This window comes from Myiozetetes cayanensis, unplaced genomic scaffold (assembly GCF_022539395.1).
Source record: "Myiozetetes cayanensis isolate MyiCay16 unplaced genomic scaffold, myiCay2020 scf54, whole genome shotgun sequence".
Taxonomy (NCBI): domain Eukaryota; kingdom Metazoa; phylum Chordata; class Aves; order Passeriformes; family Tyrannidae; genus Myiozetetes; species Myiozetetes cayanensis.
This window is the reverse complement of record NW_026087787.1, coordinates 288,145-311,397: the sequence shown is the minus strand read 5'-3', so window position 1 is coordinate 311,397 and position 23,253 is coordinate 288,145. Positions and strand designations below refer to the sequence as shown.

The 23,253-nt window shown below is 39.7% G+C and overlaps 1 protein-coding gene across 2 annotated transcripts in view; it reads right to left on the bottom strand.

Annotated features, from left to right (window-relative positions):
- Window positions 1-23,253, bottom strand: part of RANBP3 (RAN binding protein 3) — a 53,673-nt gene that overhangs the window by 14,863 nt on the left and 15,557 nt on the right. The window contains exons 3-12 of one of the 2 annotated variants that reach the window (XM_050334467.1): window positions 17,832-18,029; window positions 12,858-12,894; window positions 12,687-12,770; window positions 10,167-10,238; window positions 9,505-9,570; window positions 7,970-8,062; window positions 6,785-6,888; window positions 3,143-3,259; window positions 2,520-2,623; window positions 177-255 (exon numbers count right to left, since the gene is read on the bottom strand). In XM_050334467.1, the coding sequence (XP_050190424.1) occupies window positions 177-255; window positions 2,520-2,623; window positions 3,143-3,259; window positions 6,785-6,888; window positions 7,970-8,062; window positions 9,505-9,570; window positions 10,167-10,238; window positions 12,687-12,770; window positions 12,858-12,894; window positions 17,832-18,029 (954 nt within the window). The remainder of the gene's footprint in view (window positions 1-176; window positions 256-2,519; window positions 2,624-3,142; window positions 3,260-6,784; window positions 6,889-7,969; window positions 8,063-9,504; window positions 9,571-10,166; window positions 10,239-12,686; window positions 12,771-12,857; window positions 12,895-17,831; window positions 18,030-23,253) is intronic. The other variant, XM_050334468.1, reaches the window with a different exon arrangement.

The following is a 23,253-nucleotide window of genomic DNA, read 5'->3' as shown; positions in this document are numbered from 1 at the left end:
ACAACAGCTCATAATGAACTCCCCACGCTGCATTCAAGGTTACCTACAAGGGAAACCACTGAAAAAACCCCATCCTCAAATGACAAGTACAATTAAAGGCTCTCAAAATTCCTAGGTGAGAATCCATAACAAACTACTTGCAAAATTACAACATATCATATACAGTGGGTACTTACTAGGACTCGCTCACTCATGTTCTGTCCAAAAACAAACTTGTTGCTAGATGCATCTGCACTGTTTGTAGAGCTCTCTACACTGAAAAAAACGCAACAAACAAAACAGGTTTTATAAGACAGAAAATTATCTCCTATCTTCTACTAATAAAATTCCTCACAAAGTGAGTGACTGTCACTAACTTTAAAAAAATTAGGCACTGGTTGATACAAACAGAGGTAAAAATTAATTCAACTTAGTAACATGAGAGCACATACTGGTTTTACTGAAAAAGAATTCTCTCAGAATTATGACAAATGATTTTGCCACTTTTAAGATCTTTCCCTTTAGATAACTAATTATATACGAAGCAATGCTGAATGCTAAGTGAGGGTTTACTGTTTAACCACATAACATACTCTTTCAAAAACAGTATTCTACATGCATAAACTCGAACTACTACACTTTTTTTGGATTAATTTTTTTCAGAAAGGGAAAGAACTGAAACAAATGCACTTCCAGTACAGTAACTGAAACAGAGGTAGCAGGGATAAGTAATGCCTTTTATTAGACTAGCTGCAATACCACAGCCTCTCCAAGAAGTTTCACAATCAAATTTCAGCCTTTACTCCTCCTTTATAGAATAAGCATCCTCCTCCCACTGTTATTTTTATTAAGAGATTTTAAACCCCAGTTTTACTCTTTTACAGACTCAAAAGACTTAACAAGTCATTGTTCATCTGCCTTCCCATCAGGTGTACCTTTCTAAGATACCAACATGCTCATGAAATGAATCGACAGACCACTCAAATCAAGCCTACCTGCATTTCACAAAGTTTGGAAAACAGGGGCACATATGTCACTACATGGTTCAAGTGAAACCAAACAAACCTTTAAATTGTACATGTAGAGTTCCTACTTCTGAATAAGGAGATTCATAGAACAAAGGAGATCCTCAGGGGAAGACAGCTTTACCTACTAAGGGAATTAAATGCCACAGTTCTGAGCTCCAGATGTTAACAGGGAACTCAGTATGACCTACTGGTATCTGCCATGGGACCCAGTACATTTACAATTTTTAAAGGACTGACACTGTTACACAATGGGAGGAATCTCCTTTTACCAGTCCATTACCAGAATGCTTTGCCATCCCAGCTGAAAACTAGGGTCAACTCCCCTTACTGACACTTAGTTTGTTTTTTTTAAGACAAGTCCAAAACTAGGTTTGTAGCAATTGACCCACAGTGAATGAATCCTCCCAAAGTAAAGACTTGAATTACGACAGTAGATATCACATGAGTTGATAAATATGAAAAAATATTCTAGTATTTGAAGTCCACATATTAGCAGTTATTGTCTGCCAAATCTGATTAAACAAATATGGAAAGGCATGCAGAGGTAAAGGTGTTCCCTGCCTCTCATGCACATCATATGAAAAGTTCAGCATCAAAAGTTCATTGGCTGCAAAACTGCCTACTTCATAGTGAACAACAGGTCTTAAAAATGCAGAATATAAGGACAAAGCAAACATGTATTGGTGCTTTTCCTACAATTTTTTCATAGCCTTCATTCAGACAATGCAAATTTCAGCTTGCTCCAGGAACAGATGTTGTTCTACTCCATCACTCTTGGTAGGACTTCCCCTCATGCTTTTCCAGTTGTTACCTGAATTCACAGCTCTGTGTAGTAACATATTATCTTTCTGTTTTCTATTATTTCTGTGTATTACTCGATATTTTTGACCACTACTATGCTAGCATTTTCACAGAGCTATATGGCTACCTTAGCCTCAAGTGAAGGCTGTCGGCTCAGACACGATTAGCAGTTTTCGCCTTAGCTGCCTCACTTTACCTATGCCATCATCATATTTCTTCTAATGCTACTGCCTGATCAGAAATTCTCTCAAAGACTTCCAGTTAGGTTCCTGCTTATTCATACAGACCCTCTACCTTGCTCTGAAAAGCTTTCACTAGCATGAAAAAATAATTTTTTTAAACTATTCTTCCCTTTATCAATATCATGTATGAAACATACTGAACTACACAAATACAGTCCAGATCTCTACAGGATTCTACTGGTAGTTCCAATTCATTCCATCACTGTTCCTTTCTAACCATGAGAAGACTTTTCTCATCTTATGCTTGTTACTTTTGGTGAGGATGTGGTCATGTAAATGGTATCAAAAGTATCTCCCCTGACCAGATGATTGAGGATTGCCCCACATCTGAAGACTGTCATCCCATTCTCCAGAAGCCTGGGTTCCCACTGACCCAGTCTAAACCTTGCATCCAATAAAGAGTAGAATCACAAAGAATTTTCAATCAAGAGTAAGGAGAACTGTCCTATAAGTTTTCCTGTAGTCTCACCTGGAACTGATGTACTGTAGAAAATAGTTAGTTGCAGAAGGTGTATCTGATGTAGGAAGGCCAGCATTCTGCACATCAGCAGTTTCATCACCTTCGTCTCCTAGCTAGAAAAAGCACAAGTAGACATTGACAGTTTTAATTACTGACTGCAAATTTTTCAACTAATTCTTTCTAAGGACAAAGTTCCATCCAAAAATGCTTTTTACAATAAAACAGTATAAGCCTAGGCCCCGATATTACATTCAGTTACTCCATGCAAAGGTTTGAGCCCAGGCAGCCCTTTTTTTCTTTTCTTACCTTTTCTGTGAAGTCTTGGTTGCATGGGAGCATTTCAGGATTGCATTTCAACTTAATTCTGACTCAAAAGGTAAGACAGAATACTACACTGCACTGAGTTTTAGATGTTACTTACGATTGCAGCAGATGCATTTATTTGTGAAAAAGTTTCTTATGCTACTTAACAGAATTAATTTATTTATTAGATGTCTAAGATTTAGTTTCATTAAACAGCCAATCTATGGTCACAACTTTTAATTTTACATATATACATGGAGGTTTTAACCCTGTCATTTAGTAGCTTCAAATTACTTCATAAACTTAGTTAAGAGAATAAACATGCTTACCTTAACTCTGTCTCTTAAGTTTTGCCCAAATACAAATGCTTGCTGTGCATTTAGTTCAGCCTTCTCACAGCTGTTATCTGAAGTATTGTTGGACTCCTTTTTCTGACATTCTTCTGCCTAAAGAAATGGAAAAATGCAGCCTAGGTATCTGAGTTTCTTTAAATAAACACACGTTATGACATGGTGAGTCACACACTCATTTACAATGATAAGCCAGTAACATCTCAAGAGCTACAAGGCAAGTTTTGCATTTAAAATAATGTAGCTGTTGTTGTTTAGAGTGTTTTTCTTAACAAATCACAGAATAGTTAAGATTCGAAGGAATTTCTAACAGTTGTTTGGTCCAAACAGTGTTCAAAGCAGCATCAGCTGCAAACTTAGGCTAGGCTACCCAAGATCTCATACAGCAGAGCTTCAAAAACTCCACAGACGGCAGTTCTACATTTTGGTAGCCTAGTTCAATGTACAAAGCACTGAACAGGATAGTTTTATACTGATATCCATCTGGAATCCCCCTTCACTACACCTGCAGCTTCTCATTCGTTTGGTAGCCACTCCCAAATTTCATTTTATCTTGCCACATCCCACCACCTGACAGCTGAGGAGAACAGTCCAATTCAATCCCTGCCCTAGTCCAAGCAGAACACGCTCACCTTTTTCATTACACATCATGTGCTTCAGCCACTAGTCCCCTTGGTGACTTTTAAGTGTCTTTCATATACTGGTAAGCCCCAAACTACACATGATACTCATGATGCCACCCCACCAGTGGGAAGAAAAGGGAATGATCACTTTTCTGAACTTAATGGCTGCAGTCTTGGTAAAGCAGCCCTGTAGGTTCTCTTCATCAATAAAAGGGTGCACACTGGTTATTTGTGTTCAACCTATTGTTTATGATTGCTGCACAGCACCTGAAAGTTCCTGAACTTTTTGTTCTGCTAAGGACCTTATTTCTATTCCACATCTCTGCTGCCTGCTTTCCACAAGCAGCTCCAGGACCTCTCCCTGCAGTTGCTGGGGCAACACTTTCCCTGATTATTCCCATACTATAGTTCCCATTTCATTACACTCAGGGTCTTGCACCCGGCAAACCCTTAGAGTGGTGTTGGAAAGCAATTACAATCAGCATGGGAATCACCCCCTTCCTCTTCTCTTCCTATTTGCTACCCTGTATCTTTGGATACCCATGGGAATACCCACCATAATGCACGCATAAAGCTCAACAAGTGACCCGCACACAGTAGTTGCCCCTCAGCAAAGCATGTGTCCATCAGCATCAAGAGCATCATAAGCAGAAAATAACCCAAAAGAATAGGAAGTCTGAGCATGTTTTGATGAAAACTATGTAGTTACTATGGGAAGAATATTAGGGGGCACCACCTGCTCCACTCAAGAGGACACCCAGGGCAAGATGCTATGCAGGGAACCCCTGTTACTGGTCTTCATGGTTGGCCAATGAGAAGTCTTCCCTCTTCTTTCCCTTTCTGCTTTCCCTTCCTCCAAAATAAAATAACTGTCACCCTTAAAAGCAACACTATGCGCTAGAGACCTGCCAACAAATTCCGTAAAGAGAATTTGTCTCAACATTCTTCATACAATACCAGGATCTCCAAGACTTGTCTGCACAGCTGCTTTCTAGCCAATCCCTCTTCAGTTCTTGTGACACACAGGTTCTCTCACCCCAGGTACAGAACTTTGCATTTGTTGACCACCAGTTTGTTTCTCTTGGCTCATTTTTTTTCAGCCTGCTGAGAACGTGCTGAACAGCCCATCTTCCAACATATTGACCATTTCGCCTTCCCACAATGTACTGGCATCCACAAACCTAACAAGATTCACTTCACCTTGCCAGGTTATTCACGTAAACGTCGAACAGTCCTAAGGAGTGCCTGCAGTGACTGATGCCTGTCAGACTTCCAGCCACTGGCTGCTTCCCTCAGCACCAGCATCCTGTCTAGTCCTGTAGACCTGTATGTGTCAAACTGTCTAAAACAGTCCTTAAGAAAATTTACTGTAATAACTCAGTCCCCCAAACTTCCCCTATAAAAAGGGTGTTGGTAGACCTGACAGCAGACCCCTTCAGTAGAAATAAAGACAAAGTCTTGACTCACTCAGATTTTTTCCATCTCCTTCATCACTAAGTTCCCTCTAACATTTTGCAGCAGTCTACAATTTTCCTTCATCTTGCCTTCGCTGTCGATACCAGTAGAAGCCTTGCTTGCAGCCCTTTCATCCATGGTCAAAAGGAAAAATCATTACTCTAGAATCTCCTTAACAGATTCTTCTTCTGAATAAGGATCAGCATGCCCCTGCTACCAAAAGGGCTGAGAGCTGCATGGTGGGCTTGACCAGATGCCTATCAAGCTTCCCTGCACATCTGATGATTTTCAGCCACCAGACTCTCCTACCAGTTGAGAGAGGTTGGATCAAAGGCTGCAGCTTGTACCCATCTAAGGTCTGTGTTGCTTAGGGCTTCTGCAGTTTCCTAGGGATTATCAAGACAGAGATCACATAGGTACAGGTTGCCACAGAGCCACTCAGAGCAGGACAGCCACCAGACTGAGAACATTCCCACTATGCTACCTTGTATAAACATAAGACAGAGACATCAAAGAAAAATCTTTTCTGCCAGTAAAGTAAGACTGTGACTCACATCTGCTCTAACAAAGGCAGACCATGCTCATGTAATACTGCAAAATACCACATACTTGCCCTCACAAGGAAGCCTTCTCTCTGTGGTACATCAAATCTATCCCACAGATCTGCACGTACAATTACTAATACAACACAATTCCAGAGGTAATCTTTCACTCTTATCAAACAATCTAATATTCTGCAGAGACTCCAGCATTTAACACAACTACTGCACGAACTCAAGTAGCTTCTACCTGTGCTAGAAAGCTTCAGGCAGACAAAGCTGACTACAAATGTGAAGACAATTAAGACTATCCCACCACATTCCTTGGTAAAATTGCAATTCAGTTAGGAATTTTATACCATTTAATATTGAGCCTCAGAAAACTTTCTCCCAGGTCAGTTGATTAAAAAAGTTAGGAGGACTTTTGGATGTTAAAAGCACAAAGAGGTTCTCCCTAACAATGTATGCAGCAGTAACAAGCGTGTTCCACAAAGTTTTCAGGCTGGTCCATGCGTGGAATTTACTTATCATTACTCAGTCATGGCAGCAGTCCTAAACCTCAAAAAGCCAGTCACACTGCAAGTGTTTCTGCTTGGATATTCAGGATTGAGACTTGAATTTCAGGTGAACTGTTCCACACTCTTGCACTAAATAATACTACTTCCGTGATCAATGTGGCATCAAAAGCCCACAATCAAAATCCCAAAACATCCTCTCCATGCCATCAGTCAGGATCTTCAGACGCTAATGGTGAGCTCAAAGGAAAGAAAGGACTGGATACACTGCACAGAACTGGAAGGAAAATTGTCATTACTTTTCTTTCAAGATAGTAAATAAACAACTTCTGATGCACTTAAATGTCTTTTGCTCTAGGTGAGGCTTTTCAGCCTCTCGTTACCTGCACTCTCCATTTCTTGTAGGGAACTCATTTAATGATGCTGGGTTTTTACTCTGTTCAGAGAATATTTAAAGTCTGTTACTTTGACTCTCCTTCTCCAACTCACCTTCTCTTCAGAGTCAGAACTTTTCAGTGTTGCATCACTTGGTAATTCTGATGTGGCTGCAGAATCTGGTGAGATATTTACACCATTAGTGCCACTGCTGAGAACTGCAACACAGAAGGAGAAAATCACATAAATTCTCTAGATATTTAGGCTGTCCCAAAAGTTTTCTAATGCAAATTGCATGCTGTTTTCTCTTTTAAGTCCATGAAACGTTGCAATGCAAACTAGAGCTCCCACAGTATTTTGCAAAAGACGTAAGGACCACAATTCAGCAGTTCTTAGCAGAATCAAAATTTCAAACAGAAAAACAAGTCAGCAAAAAAAGTCATTTAATCAATCAAGTGCTGCAAGCACTTCAATACATACAACTTCAAGCAATCACCCTGCTCCAATCTAACACTGTTCCAAAGAAGGCTCCTCTTCAGGCTGGTTTACCTACTCACGTACTGAACTCACACTGAAAATCTGTACTCCAATACTAAGTTTTCTGTAGAGTCCAATCTGTGACAGCAGACATGTCAAGAAATCAAGCTAGAAATGTTTGCTTCTATGCCAGATTCACGATTAACTGAAGTTACTCAATTTTTCTGTTCAACCAAAATTCCACATAACAAAAGGCATCGGGCTGGGGAAACACAGAATTTAGGAGACATGGACACTTCAAACAGTTTTTCTGCTTTAACCTCCAGTCTTTATTCATGCCTATTTCCATCAGCTATATCAAATTCCATAACATTATATGAATGATCAAACTTAAGAATTAAAATTCTATCTCAAAGTCACAACTCCAAAATGGTCCAGAAGCCCAGAGGCACCTCTCAGCAATTTAGGCATTGCTGATCAATTATCAATGATAGCTTATGACACCATGGTCAATGCTGTCTGTCATTTGAGATTGCTAGTCCACACACTCAGAAGTCTTTTTATCCCAAAACTCAAGCATGGACTACACTAAAGTTAGAGGTCTGGCAACGTCAGACAGTTGTCTTACACAAGACCTGAAAGTTCCACTGTGTTATCCCTTATGTAACACAGACACACTTAACATTTAAGATGTTTCTCTTCTGAAAGGAGACACCTAGAAAAACTAGGTGGATGTTGAGTAAACCCAAACCACTCCATTAAACAGACTGAACATTTTTGTTCTCTCTCCATTGTATTCTAGAAAGCAAAAGCATTATTTACCCATTTGTGAGAAAGCTTTTGGCTGTGGTGCCTGTAATACTGCTGGACGGAGCACACTTCGCTGCTGTTCCTTCGGTTTCTGGCTAGGGAGACCTGCAGGTGCAAAGTTTTTTCAAGAGCTATAAAGCTTTAAAGTTGAAAAGTTCAGTTTCATCTAATCTTCTCTGTAACTGCTCCCAACAGAACATACAATGAAAAAACAGACATCAGACATCCACTCCCTTCTTTCCCGTCCCTCACTCAGCCTCGAAACAAAATTAGTCCAAAATAGAGAAGACTACTTCATAGCCTTAAAAGACACACTTTAAAATATATTCTCTACCCAGGAAAGCACAGAAGGAGAGTTTACTACTGACTCAGAAATAGAAGTCAAAATGTAGGAGAAATGAACAGTACACCAGTAATCCTATTTATGCACTGACATTTTATTTAATTACACATTCCAACTCTTCTTTTCTCATACCATCGAAGTAATTTCCAGATATTGGTAAAAGATTTTTTTTTCTTCATACAATCAAATGTATTGGTAGTGTAATAGTTGAGCTGCGTTGTTTAACAACTTTTTGGCTTTTTGAATTAACCTGGCCTCTTTGGTTTGCTATAGCTAGATACACAGCACTACAACTCTAATTCTGCTATGATTCAAAAAGCCAACTGACCTCAAGCAACCTACTAAAAAATCCCAAACATCATCACATCAGCTCTAGAAGGTTACAGCAATTCCAGAAGGTTCAGTTTTCTTCACTGAACAAGATGAACTCTTGATCCATTATAATACTGCAAGAGAACTCACTCATAGCAGCTAGCTCCGTTTCAGGCCACCCATATTCAGAGGACATGACAACAGAATGTAACAACTATCCTAAATTCAAACGTTCACAGTCAGCTCAAAAAAGCTTGTTCCTTTCTTAAATTTATCATTCTTCCTGCAAGTGAAATAAAGTTTTCATATCCATATGTAATAATAGCTTCCATTATCTAAATAGCTTTGGGGTTTTTTTCCCCTCAAACTCCTAAGGAGCTGTAATATTTATGTCTTTTCCACAGTAGCTGGGTCTACATCAGTAAACAGGAAACTCAGTCACAGCCAACCTGCAGTGCAGAACAGGCAGCATCAAGCACCCACTGCCCACACTGCTGCCAAAAGTCAGGGAGAGCACAAGCGGGGAGTGACTGACACTTCAGACTGCCCTGGCCTGGTCCCAGTCTGAGCACCCAGTAATGGCTGGAACTTGCTTGGAGCACTCCTGGAGCACCCCTTTTGTTCCAGTTCACAGACCCCAGGACTACTCCGAGCCCAGAATAAAAGCCTGCTAAGCAGAGACAGCCAGGATACACTTCAGACACGCAAGACACGGGTGTGTCCATACACACACACACTGGATTGGGCACAACCACTCCGCAGAAGACAAGGTTTTTTATCTGCAGACACACAGGTATTGCCACCTTCTAGTTACAATAGTAGGTTGAAGAAACTACTAAATAAAATGCTTGAACTGGTTTCTTTGTACTCTTGCAGAAAACAGTGAACTCACCTGCACTAGGTGCCTGACCATGGATAAGTATTGGTGGCTTCAGCCGGAATCCACTGCTCTTTTCCTCTGGAAGTAAAACAAAAAATTACAAGGACAAAGCTGTAACATGCTACAAACATCTATGCAGTCATAAAATTCCTCCTGTTTTCCCTGTTGTAACAACCCAAAAGTTCTATACACATCCAAAGATATTAGGAGATTTCCAAAGAAAAAAATTCTCTTCTTCCAAAAGAAATCTGAATTTCCAGTGATCATCACATCAAACACACATTACAGACAAACAAGTTGTTGCAAGCAAAAAATTCAACTTTTTTTTCAGAAGAACAGGAAAAAGACTGTGTTCCCAAGAGAAATGGAGCTCCTCCTGTGAAGAACTTAATAGAGATAGAGGTTTTAGGTGAGAATCAAACCAAAGAAAGGACAATCAGAAGTCTTCTTCATCACTCACAAAGCATGAAACAATTTTCCTATTTATTATTTTAATTACCTCCAGCAAGGATGAAGTCAAACAATGAGGTGAGCAAGGTAACAGCTCCAAGATCAGAACCATCACCACTTCCAATCTCACAGATAGGGTCTTACTTCTGAAGTATCAGAGTGCTTTGGATCATGACAAATTGATAATATTTTGAGAAAAAAAGCAGAAAAATGAGGAAGCTCACCTGGTTCTGAGTCAGAATTGCCTGTAGAGGGTTCACAGAAGCTTGATGGCATAAAGACATTGTTCTTTGTTACTGTAGTCAAGGAAAAGCAAAAAATTAAGGGAAGTTGTGTATGTTGTTTTCGATTATAAACCTGTTTCCAAATGTATCAAGGTTTCAAATGGAAAATTATTTTTCTAGTAATTTGTTCTTTTTTTTTTTTTTTCTTCTAAACTAAAACAGTATTCAAGTCAAGGTAATCAACAAGTCATTGCCCTTAAATCTCCCTAGTTTCTCCTGAAAGAAAGAAATTGTATATGAAGTAGGAATTAGAAGTGATGTTAGAATGTATAATACCATTACAAATTAGGTATAACATTTCAAAAGCACCCTGCAGAGAGGGCAGAAAGGTGTGTAATGCCTGCTAAAGAGCAGGAGCAAACACCTGGTTTCTGAGGGATGGCACAGTCTGCACCAAGAGCAGCCAGGTAACTTAGGTTTAAACTGCCTTGCAAAGACAAAACTCCTGCAGACAGAGAGTACAGAGTATTGGCAGATGTCACTTCACCAGCATAGCATCAACAAAAGGGAAAAAATGTTTGACAGGAATGGGCAAAGGACAATGGGCAAAGGACAGCGTCTCTTTTCCCCCCTTTGCTGGGACCTAGAGAAGCAAGCAGTTGGCAGTTTGGTTGTGGCTCTGTCCAGCAGTTCCAGTACCTTCAGTGTTATACAAAGACTCACAACCCATTTTATGAACTAGGACCATCAGAGGAGACAGAGGCACTAAGAGTCACAAGGCAATAATAGCGGGGGGGGTTTTGTCTCCAACAGATCATCTTGCACGAGGAAAAGTATAACAGTAGAAGCTCTTTTAGCTTCTATAAGGCTGTGGAAGAAGCTTAAGTATTTTGAAAAGAGAAAGGAATCTCATATCTGAACACCGTTGTACTAAAAGATGCAGCATTTGACCTTTACAATTAAAAGGCAATTTTTTTCATATTTGCTTCTTTTCTTTAATTCCATCTTCTCTCTTTTCATTACTGTCTGCCTTAAACATGACACATGTTTCATATAAGTAAAACTTCCCTACTCTGGAGAGAAACATAACCCCACAAAAAAATTAACAAGTTGGGAAAGTGAAAGATTTTCTGGAAATTAAAGCCATCAAATAATGTCAACAATATTCAAAGAGGCCTTTATGGAAGTTGCAATTCCAATCCAAGTTGTCACTTCTTGACAACAACACACATCAGAAGGGAATAAGTGAATCAGGGAATAAATGCCCATATCCAGTCAGAATACATTAGCTAAACAGGTGCTTGAGAAAGTCTGCTGGACTCCTGGAACAACCACTATTTAACCATGAAAGAGCTTAATAAATTGTTTTCCTCTACTTCTTCAACATTAGCATAAAGATTTCTAATCTCATAAGATAGAGACACTAGGGAATGGAAGTGTTAGTGATTATAGGGAATCTGGGAGTACAAGGTCTGGCCAAAAGGAAGCTCCCAACATGCTATAATATACTGTTATTCTAACAGAAAATCTACAGACCAAAACCTCCTATTCATTACTTCTGTGCAGGCAATTCCTTTACTAAGTGCATGGTGCTTCCCTGACTAGCACTGGTGCAAGAAATGAGAATACCATGCCCATAAAGTATCAGCAACTAGATTTTCAATTTCATAGTCGCTTACTTCTTTAAATTAAAAGCAAAATAATTAGGCTTTCACCTTTTAGTCACATCTCCTGAATGTGCTGCATGTGACAGGAATACTTTTTTACTGTTCTCTTCTTTATAAGAAGTCTTTCTCATCCCCTTTATTTCAACTAAGATAGTGGAAATAAAGTAGCAAAGTCTCCAAATCTGCCTCAAACACTGACATATCTTAACTAAAATAATCGTCAACCAAAACTAAAATCTCCATATTTTCTGCAGAGAAAACACAAATCTTAGGAGATTGTTCCTGTGGGTGAACAAATGTGAAACATGACCATTCCTGTGCACATGAACTGCACAAATTTACCCCAGTGATTTCACTGTCCTGACTGTGCACACATGGGCTGTGGTCATTCTCTCTTGCATCTGCCAGGTGTTTCAGGGAGGCACTAAATCCTTCCCATTTTAAAAAGGATGGGAGAAAAGAGAAAAGGACTATAACAAGCACAAGCTAAGACTGGGAAGATTTCCCGGCAGCAGAGTAACTAAGAAATTCAAATTTGTTAAGAAGCAATCTGATCACAACAAATCAAAAAGATTTCTGGTTAATTCTTCATTTTAACAGCACAAGATTAAAAGTTGAAAATACAAATATATATAAACTTACAGACAAAAAATATTTTTTAAAACTATTTCTCAATTTCTTTGGGTTTCACCAAATTTGTTAACATGGATCGTAGAAAAATAGAGAGTACATGGTTGCTGTGGTCTTAAGACAAAGCACAGTAGACAGAAATAAGACTGCTAACATGACTGGAAAAAGGAAAGGTCTAAGAAGGAAACCCACCCCTTGTATACAATATCATAGCAACATTTACCTGACTGAGGAGGGAACTGAGTTAAGGATGAAGTCCTCTCCCGTTTTACAGGGGGACAGTAGCTTCCATCCTCTCGATCAGATTCTGTAGAAAAGAGCAGTTAGAGAAAATGCACAGTGCTCCAACAAGACACATGCTCGTGGCTTTTAAACTTACAATAAAATCTCTTACCATCTCCATCTTCTGGACTTGATCCATCTGCTGATCTCTGAAATCAGATTACAGTAATCAAACAAAAATCACAAACTGAACATTTCAGTCTCTTCAGATTGATCCAAGTGATTCAATAATCAGTTTGGAGATTTTTTTCTTTATTGTCAATGACATACACTCAATGCAAAGCATTACTTTTTATGATTTACATGTAATCATATAGAGCTTCACTCAGATACTATTAAATACAACTAATTCAAAATATTTCATTTACAACTAAGATTTCTGAAGATTCATATACAAGCATTAATATCCTTAGGGACTATGTAACAATTATTACAGTTACATTTTCTATACAGTGCAAATCTGAAAATGACAGTTTTCAAATTTGGTTTGATTTTAAAAATATCATAGAAGTTTAAAGCTCAACACAGACATATCTATTATTTGGAAGTTCATTCCAAAGCACTTGCTCTAGTTACTCTAAGTGACATTAGTTCTTTCAAAAAAGTGACAGCACTGGAGGAATGTCTTTGAAAGCACACCCTATAAAGCAGTACAATAGTATTTTCATTGGAATTAGCAATGGATAGACTCCTAACATCTTCCACGCTACCAGAAACAAAAAAGAAAGCACCACAGGCTGTCAACTATCAAAACATTCAAAAATGTGATGTTTGAACACAGTTTACATATTTTCTGAGGATTTCTAGGTCTCTTTCCTCCTACTTCCTCTGCCAGTTCCTCAGCTAATATACAGTCTCCTTTACTCCTGCAAAGCGTAATCCCACGATGCATTCCTTTCACTCTGGAAGGTGGCCAGGGCAGCACTAGCACTTTTATCTCGTTCCAAAACATTTTAGAATCATAGAAATGTTTAGGTTAGCAAACACCTTTAAGATCACCAAGTCCAATAGTTTCCTCAGTACTGCCGTGCCCACCACTGAACCATGTCCCCAGGTGCCACATTCACACATCTTACAAATCCCTGCAGGGATGATGACTCCACTAATGCTGTTGTACTGGAGTCATCCCACGTATAACCACAGCGTTGCACAACCCCTTTGGGGAATGGGCATTTCCTAATATGCAATCTAAACCTTCAACTTGAGGTCATTTCTTATGTTCCTGACACTTGTTACCTGGAAGAACAGACCAACACCCACCTGGTTGCACCCTCCTTTCAGATAGCTCTTGACATACTGGACCTTCTCCCAAGTCCAACACTACCCTTTCATCCCAATCCTGCCCAGGACATGCACACAGACACCTCCTCTCCACACAGTCTCTCTTCAGAGCTTGGCTGCTGTGGGGAGGAACAGGTAGAACCCACAGCAGCCCCAAAGGTCCTCCCACACCAGGACTCAGCCCCTTGGACACTGAGAGCAGGTTGGCACACAACAGCACTGGCTAAGTCCACAGGACTGACATCTGAGGAATACCTTGTGTATGAGAATACCAGAAAATATGAAACTTTCCATTTAGCACTGCATATATTTAGAACCCAGATAGCAGTGTACTGTCAGTATTTCACTAAATAAAAACCCTTTACTTTGCCTATGCAATTACGAGCTTTTCTGTTTTATTTTACTTTAAGAGTATAGTTACCTCACTAGCATCCTAGTTGATACTTTAGAAACTTTTAGCTTAGAGAATGAGAAGCTACTGACAGTTCCAGAATGCAATCCCCTCCATTCACACACACCTATCAGTGTTAATACTGCACCTGGATCATCCGTGGCTCTTCCTACATAATCAGTCAAGTAGTCACAGTACTAGAAGAGTCATTGCCCTTGCCAACATACATTAGTTTCCCAAAAGAAATGGAAAATCACGTTATATATATTTCAGCAACCAGCATCCAAAATCTACTTTGCACAAAAAGTGTTGTCACATATACCAGCAACTCGTTTCAACTTTTATCAAAAATCTGAAAGCAAAAGGAACACGTTTGGTAAAAAAATTGCATGAATGGAACTGCAGATCTCAATATGCAAAAATCCTTAAAAATAAAGAAGTGGTTTCCTCTTGAATGTCAAAAACTCCTTAAGCTGTTACTAATACGTGTTGTCCTCTCAATGCTCAAATAACAGTCAAAAAAAAAAAGCCAAACCTGTATAGCACAAGCCTCAGATCATCACATCCTTGTAATTTCACTGACACAAGCACAACTAATGTACCATCACCATGTTCAGTGGGCAAGGGGCATCCAAATCCAAAACTAACTCTGTACCCTATTGAGGGCAAAGCACAGTAGAGCATTTGCTCCAAGTTATTTCCATGCTTCCTAGTCCAAGAGTTTCGGAAGATTAAAGCTGTGCACCTTGGGACAAACAGGCAGATACCGTGGAAGTGTGGGTACACAGATGTACTGTATAAGCTTCACTTTTGTATGAAGCCACACAATAAAGTTACCATTGCAGCCAGAATTGCTTACCAGTGCTGCTTCAGAGGAAGCTGGGGAGACTAGACAAAAATCAGGGGAAAATATCAGGGGAATATATGTATGACAAACCTGACAGCAAATTACAGCTAATTGCAATGAACAGCAGTCCAGCCTCTTCATTTCAGGCCTCTCTTCCCAGCCTAGTCAGTCCACTTTACAGCAACACATGCTTTACACAAGTACGCTACACAGCGGAAACAAAAGGCAGGACCATCTCATCTTGCAAGGAACCACCAAGGTGACTCAATTTCTCTCCATTCAGTGCTTTGGAATTAGATGCTGAAGAGACACTTAAACCAGTAACATCAAAATCCAACCTACAATTATCTCATTCAAGAGCAGAAGCCACCCTTCACTTACTCTCTCCTCCCCCTGCTTTTAGAAATCCAGCTACAGGAAAGTTACAATTATTTCTAAATAGAGCTTCCTACAATTGTGACACACTTCTAACTAAGGAAATTACCTTTATAAATGCTACCAACTGCTTTTTAAAAGTGGCAGTGATAGTAATTAACTAGAGTACAAACATTACTTCCTCACATAGTTGCTACATCAAACTAAGAGAGAAGACCTTAAAAACTTCAAGAAATTTGTCAGTTTTCATTTATTCACAATAAATGAACAGAAACAGGAAAGGGAAGGGAGAATTTGAGCAAAGTAAAAAAAGGGCCAATGTAATTCGGGGAAAGCTGAAAGAGTACACATACAGTGTTTATCTTTGAAAGCACATTTAAGATGCAAAAGCTCACATATAAAGGACTTCAGAGCACAGTAAGGCACATTTGCAGTCAAGACACCTTGCACATACAGAGGCATATTATTGAATGGGCACAACTTGCTTAAGTGCTGTCCTTACCCAGCGAGCCCTGCTGGCACAGCCTCGTGCTGTGGGAGGCTGGCCTGGCTCAGAGCCTCAGGATGTGACCATCAGCTCTGGGACACACTGTACCTCTGATCACACCCTGTTCAAATCTGAGCAAAAATATCTGTCTGAGTGTACAAACAATACCAAGTAAACAAGAAATATGTAGTGTCTCTTCTTCAGTCTTAATTCACCCATCCTCCCAAGGCCCTAGGAACATTGCATGAAAACTTGTGCTCCAGCAAATCAGTACAAGCACACTGAAGATACATCAACCTTCTCTATGTTTCAAGATAAGAGATGTTTTACTCTAAGAGATGGGCATAATTGGAAGAGTGCTTGCCAGTGCATGTGAAGGCCAGTTACATGCCCCTACTGAGCACTGTACAACTCCATAACTTTAATTGAATGAAGTCAAATTCAAGGATGCTGAGATAGCTGTACTGTACTGCCACGAATTCCTGCATGTGATTCCCAACAGTAGTTTTGGTTTTTACATTTCTTTCAGAACTGGGTTAACTCAAGTAAGATTTTCTGCTCTCTAAGAACAAGACTAAGACTTGCTGCAGTTTTCCTGAAAGTCTGGTTAATGCAGTTCTCTTGGACAGCTCTACTAACACTGCAATTTCAAATGGCAGAAAGTTGAGATGAAAATCTGTGACTATGTTGACCAGTTATATTTTTGAGTATTAGTCTTTGAAAAATTTCATCTTCAAAAAAGAATCTGAAACAGAAAGATTTCTGCAGTGGGTCATCAAGCAACAGTTTGAACATGGAAATGTGCTTAACCTTCAGCTATTTGCACCTTGTCATGACAATCCATTCAGCACTGAGTTTACTTGAAATGGTCCATTCTTGGACTAAAAAAACCCCAAACCAACTAGCCAAGAAAAGGGCGCAGGTACTGGGTGGAGTAGCCTTAACAGGCAAAGATCTAGCAAAGAGCACATGCCTAGGGTGTGGTGTCACAGTGAACAGCGATACTCACCTGCACCAAGAAAATATGGTCCACCAACCAGAAAGATTACGAACACTTAAAAGTGCTCTGAAAAACTGAATAGCAGCAGTGATTTAGTCATCTAATCTTTCGCAAAATATTTTGCTGCACCATCAGTAAAAAAATTCTACATTATGAGCACTGACAGTTTTTCCAACCACAAGGTACTGACTTCCTCCCCCATCAAATACTTAAATTCAAAATTCTGTGTTAGTACGATTCTTGGTGCTTTTAATCTATTAAGTACCTTACAGGTTGTCATGACAAGCTCCTTTTATATCCAGTGAAAGCACAGTATTAACTGCTTGCTTTGTCAAGCTGCAGCATTATGGTTCAGATGGAACAAAGAGCTCTCCCCTAACTGCTTAAAGCAAATCCCACAAATACAGATGCACTTTCTCACTCATTTAGGTAAGTGCTCTCATCTTTAGCAAACATATAGTTTACACCCTAAATTTTAAAATACTTCAGGCATCTTCTAGAGTTACACTACTAGTGAGACCCAAACGAATCTAATTTCTGCTAAGTAGAACAAGGACTTAGAGAGGACTAACACTTGAGATCAAGGAAGCAGACAGACAGTGAGCTGCACTGCCTACAATGAACAGTAACAGATTCCACTGCGTGGAAGTGACTTTTTCCTCTAATCCCCTCAGCAGCAGAAGTACTTGGTAGGTTGACACTTACCCCTGCCAGTTGAATAGGAGCAAGCTGGGCTTCAGAAGCGGGACTCAGGGTAGCACTGACTGAGGCCACAGTGGGAGCAGGGTGCTCAGAGTCGCGCTCACCAGCTGGTTCTGTATGACCCACACCATGGTGGAGGGGCTCAACCTCTCCCTGGGGGTCCTCGCCTGAATCCGACAAAGCTTTTTGCTCTGCAGGGGACTGTGAGCAGAAAAGACAACGTCCCTTCAATGCAAGGCTGCAACATGAGAGAGCAGTTGTCCTAGTGAGAGTATCTGCTAACCCATTTTTAAATTCCACTGTTTTCACAGCATGGCAGAAGGAGCTGCTTGCTGCTGAGACACCAGTTAAAATATATAGGAACTGTGTAACAACCTGCTGACTGAATTAGCTTCCCCTCCCCACAAAAAAGTATCACGTGGAACGAATAGACTTTTTTTTGAAAGTTAGCCAAAATCATCTGTGTCCCTGGCAAAGAACATTTTGCCAATCACAGGGCTGTTGGAGTTTAACTCCTTCTCTTGAACACTTAAAGACAGCTGATAGCTTTTACACCCAGATTCAGACATAAAAATAGACAATTACTGTAAATAACTGTCCTTCACTGTTTCTTCAGCTCACAATTCAGGGAGGTGAGGTTGGTTACAAAACTCTTCACGGAAATTATTTTAACATTCACACAAGACAGGTGATCCTTTCAGATTCACATGATGGTGAATTATCCAAAAAGCAACATCGATGCTTTCTTTCATAAATTAAAAAGTTTTCACATCTATTTCAAGGAGGGAGGTGACAGGAAAACTAATGCAGCCTAGTGCAATTTGGTATTTTCTGAGCTTCTGCCACAGACTTGTCATTTCTTCACATCATTTAATGCTGCACATCCCCGCTTGTAGAATAAATCAAGCATTACCATATTCTGTACACATCTGAAGAATAAAAAACTTATAGGCTTTGAGCCCAAACAACTGTATTGTGATTAAGGACTAAGTTACAGTCCATGGATAACATGCAAGCCAAGGATGTGCTCCCAACAGCGATCTGCGGGCCAAGCTTCCCAATGTCTTATGGTAAAGTATCTAAGGAATCCAGCAGTAAGGTAAAGATGAACACAACCTTGGTTTGTTCAGAGAAAACACTTGGTAGAATGAAGGGAGATTAAAAATGCCAGGTCCATGCAAGAGAGTAAACAGAAACCTCAAAAATAAACAGCAGCATTTACATCTTAAGGGTCCCAAGTTCTCCAATTAAGATTTGGCCTGTTATCATAACAGAAACAATTACTAAAAGCCTGCAATACATAAAATTTTATCTCGCAAGAAATTATTCTAATTAAGGTTGAAAATAGTTGAAATATATTTACTGGGGTAATACTATGTCAGGTAAAAGTTGGGGATGCTGGGCTTTAGTATTGACAAAATTTTCTTGGTTTAATATTTAGTTGTTACTAACAGATTCAAACATTAACTTAAAACCCCACAGAATGAGAAGAGTTAAAGAAACATTTCATTTGTCACCAGAAATTTAATCAAGTCTAGCACTCTAGCAACCTTCCTTACCTCTTTTGCTGGGGAGAACAGCAGGAAAAGGCTACCTGGAGCTGTCCCCAGCACTTACAACATAGGTATGGTAGTCACAGAGAAAGACAATATGTAAACACCTCAGTTCTCCACTTGATGCTTAATACTCATTACTCCTAATCCCTTTTTATGCTAAATCTCGCTGTTGAGGCCAGGGCATTCCACAGGCCACTAAACCCTTCTTCTTCCCCTTCAAGGGGAAACAGCCATAAATAAAGTACAACAATTAAGTCACAAGTTACCTGCATCACACTCACCACAACAGCAGCGGCACTGAAGATCTGATATTTCTCATGACTTACAATACACGTGTACTTTGGTTTTCTCTCTGCTACCCCAAATCGTCCCCACGTACCTCAGAACACAGCCCTTTCCCCCACAGATCCTCAGTCATGCCCAGCCTCCTCTGGTCATCTGCAGGCCCAAGGCCTTGACCGAGCAGAGCCAGCCTCTGCCACGGAGCTCACGCTCATCTCTCTGAGCCAGGCAGGTTTCTGGTTTTCTGGAAGCATGCATAATGGTTTTAACATTTAAACCCTCATCACCTCGTCATCAGTTCCCAGACTCTGCCAGTATTCAGCTCGGGGATCCATCGAGCCACAGCAGAGCCACATGCAGTCAGCTCCCGGGCCCAGAGCCTGCCCCTGCAGCACCCACACCCTGCCCAGCTGGCACAAGCATTGACCCAACCCTGCCATGAACTCACACGGCCTGGGAAGAACCTGCACAGGGTGGGGGCACACTAAAAGCCACGGTGCTGGAAAGTTGTAACAAGAAGGGTACTAGGAAATGGGGATGGGGATGAATCCGAGAGATTCAACAGGATGGGAATGAATTATGCTCCTTGTCAAGTACCCAGAATGATCCTCAGGATGAGCCAACCATCACCAGAGGGAATGATTAGGAAACTGCAGACAGCCAGATTGAGGTTGGAGCTTACCAAAAAGATTCAGTGCTCATAAGAGGCAAAATAACGCCTAGAGAGAGGGTGTGAAGTGTTTCCACATAATAATAGCTAAACACCTTATTGTTCTTCAGCTGTAATACATAGAATTTGGAATTAAAAGGAGCAGGCATATAACTGTGAAATCATAAGTGGCATGTAAGATGGCAAAGCAGTGACTGCCACAGAGCAAGAGTTGGAAGGATCTCATTAAACTTGGCTATTACAGGCTCAAATGAAGTCCTGCACAAAACTAAAGGGGACAAGAAGCCCATGCTGCTAAACTTCCTGTCAGAAGATGCCATGGATCCCAGTAACTCAACACACACATTCAGCAAGCAACTGGAGAAATTAGGAGAGGAAAAAAAAATAGCCTTACCAGAAATTTACATTGACTTCTAGCTACAGATCAGAAAATTGCTAATAATGCAAGAAGAGGCAAGAACATTCAATACACACTTGTGCTAGACATTTAAAAGTGGAAATGACAAATTATTTTGCAAGTAATTTCTATCAGTTTAGAACACCTAAAAGTGGGTTAAACATCCAACAGATTTTAATAAGTATAATTGGTGACAAGTATTTTAAAAAATGAAATAATGATAAATCTGATTCCTATCCTGAGTAAGACTGGAATACATGCTTCAAGACCCACAAAAGAAACAAACAAAAAAATAACAATTATTGCCAATCACCACTTTTATGCCAAAAAATCTGAAGCCAAGATGAGTAGTTCATGGCCAAGTCAATACATAAAATTATATTAGAAAAAATAAATTAATGAAAAACTACTGCAAGTTTCAGAATTTTGTGAATTCTATTTAGGAGTGTTTAGTTAGTTTAAGTCATGGAAGACAAAGCCAACAAAGGACTCATGGATTTGTCAAAACAGAACTACTCCAGGCAGAAGTTTATACAGCTGTTCTCAAGAAAGCATATCCAAGGGAAACTGCAAACTCATAAAATTAATTTTAGTCTTCATTCACACATGCTATTGAAAGTGTTTCCTAATCTCTTAACTGCATGAATTCTGAATTAAGTTCTTGTTCGAAGTTCTTTGTACCTGGTGAACAGTTCACTCTCTTCATTTTTGCTGTAATGTTTTGTCTGAGATGTGTGTCCTTCCTTGAGCCTCCTCTTCTCTACAGGAAACATTCCTTATAAAGTACAGCTCTAGGGATAACCTGGCAAAAATCTGTTCCTGTCTCCTAAATACTAAGGCAAAGATCAACAGAGAGATGAATAATATTAGGACGTTAAAATCCTCAAATATAGACAAGCAAATAATATTCATTTTCAATAAAGACTGGCACTCTTGGATCAGCTTTTCCTCACATTTCTAAGTTGCGCTATTTGCAACTCCTTTCCTCATTTTCCCCACTCTAGCCTATCCAATGGCCTAAAAAGACTACCCTCAGTACCTCTTTTCACACTTTTTACCTGCTTAGAGCCAAAGACCTCTGGTTGGTATGCTCAACAGCCTCTGACATTATCAACCTCTCTATATTCCTCCAAGGTTCACCCTGCACAACTGTCTCTCCAAATATGTTCATGACCTTTATTTTAAGAGTAGCAATGTATTCATAATTATGAATTCTTAAGCATCGATTTGAACTCCTTAAATATACTATTGACTTACTACTCAGTTCAATTAGGTATCCCTAACAAAGTCTCTTGGTGGCTGTGCTAAGGATGCTGAGAGAGCCTGGCCAAGGGAATGCTTTGCCTCTCCATACACAAGTTACTTCATCCACAATTCTCTGTCTGCCACCATCCTAAACCTACAAGTCACGCCTACAGCATGAACAACATTTTCTAGTCTAGATCTCCTCAAACCACCAAAATCAAACATTTCCAAATAACAATACATCAAATCAAGACTTCAACTAATCCCTACTTTTACATATCATCTTTTTTTTTTTTAAGCTCATGCTTTTGCTCTCCAGCCTACCTGCAAATGACATCTTTCTAATCATCTAAATCACTTTTACAACTCCACACCTACTTAAAACTCCACAGTTAAGACTGTGATGACAGCTAGAACAACTTAATAACATAAACCCTTATTCACTCCAGAACCTTCATCTTTAGGACCCAGATGCCAGTCATGCATTAAACTCTTTGCACCACTTCAGAGTGGAACCCGACCCAAGAATCGTGTAAATTATTTTCTTTCAGAGTCGTCCTTCAAAGCTCAGCACTACCAATTCACCTACAGAAAGCAGTTACACAGACCAAAACTAGTCATATAACAAGCTGTTCTTTTTCATATAAAGTGTTCTTTTCTATATTCTACCATTATCCCAACCCAGGCTGGCAAAGGGAAGAGGACAAGGTGCAAGCTACACCACAGACAATGGCTTGTTTCCAAGCACAAACATTTTTAAGTCACAGTTGCATATCTACCTTTTCTTGTACTTGAGACTAGGGAGGTCATGATGATCCTATCATGAGGAGAATCAGTAAGGACCAGAAAGATCACCACAGCTCACACTTGCAGAACAAAGGACATTACTACAAAAGCATTTTTGGACAACGTGTTTCTTTACAACACTACTGCATTAAATTTGTTCGAGCAATTATACCTGCTTAAAAATGCGTAAATCCAAAAGAACAGAATGCTTACACCTCAGAAATGCATGTTAAAAGTTAACTTCAGAAAATAACTTCAAATAACCTATGGTCAGAAACTTGTCATGAAATGGTTTTATGGCAAAGCTAAAATTAGTTTCAGAGCAGAAACACAAGTCATATCCATCAACTGAAATATTCAATTCAAAAAGTGCTGTGAAAAGCACAGCATAGTTTGTAATAAGTTATTGGGATAGATAATGGAATAACAGAAATACTCTATGCCTAACATAGCGAGGTTCGGACTTTGTGTTGTTTTCAGACCTTAACA